Source organism: Nematolebias whitei, chromosome 1 (genome assembly GCF_014905685.2).
Source record: "Nematolebias whitei isolate Nwh7 chromosome 1, NemWhi1, whole genome shotgun sequence".
In the NCBI taxonomy this organism is placed as follows: Eukaryota; Metazoa; Chordata; class Actinopteri; order Cyprinodontiformes; family Rivulidae; genus Nematolebias; species Nematolebias whitei.
In genome coordinates this window covers 51,604,483-51,610,482 of record NC_056498.1, presented here as the reverse complement: position 1 = coordinate 51,610,482, position 6,000 = coordinate 51,604,483, and the positions used below count along the sequence as shown (strand labels likewise).

At 40.0% G+C, this 6,000-nt stretch overlaps 1 protein-coding gene across 3 annotated transcripts in view; it reads left to right on the top strand.

The window, feature by feature from the left end:
- The window catches only part of micu1 (mitochondrial calcium uptake 1), a 49,701-nt gene that overhangs the window by 28,808 nt on the left and 14,893 nt on the right, over nucleotides 1–6,000 (top strand). For 2 of the 3 annotated variants that reach the window (XM_037678463.1, XM_037678454.1), the window contains 2 exons: nucleotides 2,302–2,307; nucleotides 2,962–3,076. In XM_037678463.1, the coding sequence (XP_037534391.1) occupies nucleotides 2,302–2,307; nucleotides 2,962–3,076 (121 nt within the window). The remainder of the gene's footprint in view (nucleotides 1–2,301; nucleotides 2,308–2,961; nucleotides 3,077–6,000) is intronic. The other variant, XM_037678470.1, reaches the window with a different exon arrangement.

Genomic DNA, 6,000 nt, shown 5'->3' with positions numbered 1-6,000 from the left:
AAAGTTAATAACATTAATTATCTGAGGAGCAGACTGCTTTGAGTTTAACTTCATCGCAGACTCTCATCTTGAGCAAGCATGAAGGTGACAGCGGAAAGGGAAAACTCCCTCATGAGAAAGAAACCTTTGGCAGAAACTGGCTCGGGACAAGCGGCCATCTGCTTCGACCGGCTGGGTTTGAGAAGAACAGATACACAATGGCAGAACAAGAATCACATGTTAAGATAGAAATAATATCAAATGAAAACTATTAAATTTTAACAATTTGTTTAAGGAAATGAGGTCAATTTATCCTCTAGAAGTCTAAGCCTATGGCAGCATAACAAGCCAACCCTAACTGTAGGATTTATCAAAAAGGAAAGTCTTAAAACTGGACAAGGTGTCAGCCTCACGGACAGAAACTGGAAGTTGGTTCCACAAAAGAGGAGCCTGATAACTGAAAGATCTTCCTCCCATCTGCTTTTGGAAACTCTAGGGACCGCAAGTAAGCCTGCAGTCTGAGAGTGAAGTGCTCCGTTAGGAAAATATTGAACAATAAGATCTGTAATTATAAGATGGAGCTAGGTTGTTGAGAGCTTTGTAGGTTAGAAGAAAGATTTTGAATTCTGAGTTTGATAGATGGAGAGAAGCTAAAACTGGAGAAATATATTTCTTACTAACTCCCAGTTTGATGTGTTCTTTGCCGCCTCTTTGATATTAATTATGAGGGCCAGTGTGTGTGTCTTGGTGTGTGTGTAGATGTGCGTATGCAGGGCGTGTGTGTGTACTTGCCCACTGAAATTAGTTTTTTTGTGTAGGCCTGTCGCGATAAACAATAAATCAATTAATCGCATGATAAATGAAAATTATCTACCTCGTTATCATTTATCGACTTTATCGTTTCTTCATGTCTCTCTCTTTCTACCGAAGACACTGGATGATAAGTCTCCACTGCGGTGCTCTTCACTGACCCCTCGCTTTCCCTTTTCTCTTTAAAATCTGTTTTAACCATCCAAAATCGTATTTTTGGATTGTTAAAAGCAGCTAAGCTGAAAAGCTAGGCTACGAGCTAAGCTAACAGGCCGACCTCGAGGATAAAAAACCTCTGTCTTGTCGGAGCTCCAAAATTCACGGTTGAAACTCGTGCCTTCGTCTAAAAAGTTGATTTTCTCTGCAAAAAGAAGCTGAGAACTTGTTTACTGAATTTTTTATTAAAAGTTTTGTGTGACAAATGCTATGCTAAAGGGCTCAAACCACACAGAGCGTCCGCCATTTTGAGAATCGAAAAACGGGAACGAGAGACAGCCCGTGTCACGTCAAGGGGCTTTCCTCCCCATTTTTCTTAGAGATGCGCTGCTTGCTCCCTCACTAGCCATCCTTAAATTAAAAAATTCTTATACTGCCATCCGGTGGTGAAAAAATGTACTGCACTGAAAACAAATCTACATTTCTTCTTAAATTTGACAATAATTACTCATTATTGTCAAATTTCAAACGATATTATCGTTTGTCGCAATAATTTCTGGGACAATTAATCGCCCAGCAAAATTTGTTACCGTGACAGACCTTTTTGTTTGTAGTGTATACTCCTTCTCCCCAGGCTTAGAGTCCATTTTTTATATTATTTTAGTCCAAATTTAGAGACAAGCACCAACCTCTCACAACTTTTGCTCCCTCTCTTTTTCTATATAAGGAAATACTCATGCAAACTCACTGGGAGGCTCCTAACTCTTCACATTTGACCATTGCCTATCACTTTTTCTTTTATTCTGTCAATAACAACTCCAAGGATAACCTTTTTATTTCCCCCCATCTCTGACCTCCTGCATCTCTTAAACCATTAATGTAGATGTCATCGATCATAAATGTCTATGTAGAAAATGCTGTTCTGTCAGAATGTACATGGATGTGTTTTAAAAGCTTATCAGTTGTGTTAGTTACAAAGAGATTATTGTACAATGAAAGGGGCACCGCTCAATTTTTGCATTCATTTACGTTTTTATCACGATATATTATGTAATTTGATCCATCTGGCAATAATTCTTAATCAGGCTAAATAACTGATTCAGTAAAACATGTTTGTATACAGCGTGGGTTAAACTGTAAAGATACAAGACATATTTGAATCCTCATTTTGAGCGGCCTCCCTCCCTTATCTTGTCTTGAACAGTCTGTGTTGTGTGATCAATATGAATGAACTTGCGTGTGTTGTTTTTATTTTATTTTTTTCCCATTTAAGGCCCTGCTACACACAGCAGAGGCCACAATGTTCTCTAACAGTTGTTTCTCCTCCTTCCTCCTCTGAAATGGACCTCTATACAGACGGAGGTAACTCCACATGGGCTCAGCGTGGCTCAGCCCCCCCACCTCACCCTTCACTCCCTCTTGTCACTAGGCATGCTCTATCCTTCTGTTTAGTCAAGCGTCCTAATATCGGGACACTCTTTCCAGTCTACTGTGAGCGTGTGTGCATGTGATTAGACATCTGTTGTCATACCGTGCTGTGAGTATAAACGTGCTGACTGAAGAAGAGTCAGCTGTGTGTGTCTGGGAGTGGGGGGGGGGGACTAAAATTAACTTAAACTGACTCATTGGGTTGTTTTTCCAGATGTGGTTAATTAAACGTGTGCGTGTTTGTACTACAGTCTCTCGTGACGTTTTCCCACTTTTTATGTCACTGTCACTCTGTGAGTACAGCCTCTGGTGAATAATGTGTTTTCGACACGAACTAATTGTTTTTCACCGTCATCCTCACCTGCCCGTTCAGCTTCATGTGTATGCAGCAGCTGCATGACTCCTAATGTCATAACCTGTCTGTACATTATTAACCCGGTGCATTGTGACTATTTTCAGTGTGTGTGCTGCCAAACCAAATGTCAATGTGATTGTAACTGGTCTCAAAGTTAGCTGAATAATAAGATTTCTTTTTAATGCAGTTGTTTTTTTGTTTTTTTTTCTTTTTGTCACGACATGGACGAGTAGAAAATTGCCCAAGAGAGAGAGAAGTTTGCAGACGAGGACAGCATATTTTACACATTAGGAGAATGTGGTCTGATCTCCTTCTCTGACTACATCTTCCTCACCACGGTGCTGTCCAGTAAGTACTTTGTTCCCTGCTGCTTGCACTAGACCTGTCACGATAACAAATTTTGCTGGGCGATTAATCGTCTCAGAAATTATTGCAATAAACGATAATATTGTTTGAAATTTGACAATAATTAGTATTGTTAAATTTAAGAAGTGTTGGTTAATTTTTGTGTGTAACACCTTTTTTTGACCACTGGATGGCAGTATAAGACTGTTTGAGCAGCGTGTCTCGTTAAGAAAAATGGGAGGGAGGCCCCTTGACGTGACATGGGCTGTCTCTCGTTCCTGTTTTTCGATTCTCAAAATGGCGCACGCTCAGTGTGGTTTGAGCTCTTTAGCATAGCATTTGTCACACAAAGCTTTTAATAAAAAATCAGTAAACAAGTTCTCAGCTTCTTTTTGCAGAGAAAAACATCTTTTTAGACGAAGGCACAAGTTTCAACCGTGAATTTTGGAGCTTCTAGCTTCCTCGAGGTCGGCCTGTTAGCTTAGCTCGTAGCTTAGCTTTTCAGCTTAGCTGCTTTTAACGATCCAAAAACGTGATGTTGGGCCGTTAAATCAGATTTTAAAGAGAAAAGGAGGGGTCAGTGAAAAGTACCAGAGTTGAGACTTTTGTCATCCAGTGTCTTCAGTAGAAAGAGAGAGACACGAAGAAACGATAAAGCCGATGAATGAAAATGAGGTGGATAATTTTCATTTATCATGCGATTAATTGATTTATTGTTTATCACAACAGGCCTAGCTTGCACACATGACAAATCCTTTAAATCAGTGACATTGATCGCTAATCAGATACTCAACTATTCCTTCTCTTTTCTTAGTATCAGCAAAGCGTGACATTTTTCACAAAGATATTAGTTCAGTCAGCTTTTTAGTTGAGCTCGACTCTTACGGTTTGTTTAACGAACTGCACGTTGTTTCTGCTCGAAATGTGTCCAAGTTTATGATAATAAGAATCAAGCTGGACTACTTCCTCCTGAATGCTTGGTAAACTCATCTCCTCTGCTGAGACTATTTATTATAATCTGTTTGTATGGAGAAAAGTCTTAGGCAAAGTCACGCAAGGGTGCTTCAGGATTGGTTTCAGTCTGTTTTTTTATTGGAGGATGTTTTGCCTTCATGCTCAAATGTGCTTTGGGCATATTTGGTCTTACATATTTATTAACATGAATCTTTATTTCCTTTAAAGGAAGTGGGATGTTTTCAGCAGTAGATGGAGCGTTGTTGTTTGGCTCTTGTGCAAGCACAAATATGCTCAAGAGATGGTGGAAAGTTTGTTTTTTTTGCAAACAAGTTGGTTTCATTTATTTATTTATTTGTCTTACTAATGCCATCAACATTTTCTTATATACATATTTTAAATGCAAATTTAATTTTGTCATGGAGACCTAACTGTGGTCAACAGGAGGTCAAATCAAAACCAATGTTTGGAGATTCCCTTTAGGCTGCCGGGTTCTCATGAGATTTACAATATTATGAGAGATTCTTGTCAGGAGGCGTCACTTGGGTTCAAACCAATCGGAGCTAGAGTTCAAATATCTTTATTGTCATTCACATCACATGTGGTACATGAGGTGGGATGAAATTATGTACTCAGGGTCCCAGTTACACCCAGCAATAGCAAAAGCACAAAGTGTAACAAGAAACGTTATATAAGGATCTAAGATATACGTTAAACACTAATAATGCAAAACAATTCGGAGTAACAGCAGCCCGAACATGAGTCTGTGGTGAGCAGATGGGTATGAATCACAGCCGCGTGAGATCAGCTGCACAAAAGTAGGAACATGTCCTGCTGCAATATTGCTGAGTAGTACAATGACTGTCAGTTGCGATTAAATCAGCATTTTCCTCACTTTTTATTTTTCTTGTGTCGTCACAACACTCACATGCACCCTTTAGTGTTTGCATTTAGCTTTAGGATTTTAGCTACCTGTCCATCCATCCATTATCTATACCCACTTCTTTCTTTCCAGGTTGTGGGGGGGGGGGGTCGCTGGTGCCTATCTCCAGCAGTCACTGTGCGAGAGGCGGGGTAGACCGTAGACAGGTTGCAAGTCCATCACAGGGACACTTGGAGACAAATGAGACAACCAATCATTCACACTCTCACCTAGGGACAATGTAGAGTTACCAATCAGCCTATCATGCACGTTTTTGGTCTGTGGGAGGAAACTGACGTACCTAGAGAAAACCCACACATGCACGGAGAGAACATGGAAACTCCAAACAGTTAGGTCCCTTTCTGGGATTTGATCTTGCAACCTTCTTGCCAAGACAGCTCTACCATCTATGCCACCCTGCATTTGATCTGATAGCCAATTATATTAAAGGAATCTGTTTAGATTTGTAATGTATTGCACTACGTTGTAATGTTTATTATACCATTTGATAATGTGATGATGAATTTTTTTACTTAATTTTTGAACACCCTGTTACATTTTAGGAAGAACATCAGATCACAGAGGTGGACACTGCTGTAACAGCAGTTACATCAGATTTAGAAAACATTTCTACTTTGAAAAAAATCTTCTGAGTTCAAGTTCAAGAATCTTTATTATCCCCAAGGGGCAATTTGTTTCCCAGTCATTAGGCACATAAAACATTCATACTAGACAAGACACAGACACATTAAAATAACAGAGATCATCCTTGTTCGTTGAGAAGCCTGATCTCTACAGGGATGAATGAGTTTTTCCCTCTGTTTGTTCTACATCTGGGCAGCAGATACCTGCGTCCAGATGGAAGCAACCTGAACTCACCATGGAGTGGATGATCAGGATCTGCCAGAATCAGCCTGGCCTTGTTCACTGACCTGACCTTGTGTAGGTCAGTGAGGTTCTGTAGGGCTTTGCCAGCAGTTTTGCTGCACATCCTGACTGTCCCCGAGAGTTTGCTCCTGTTTTTGCATGACAAATGTCCAAACCAACAGAT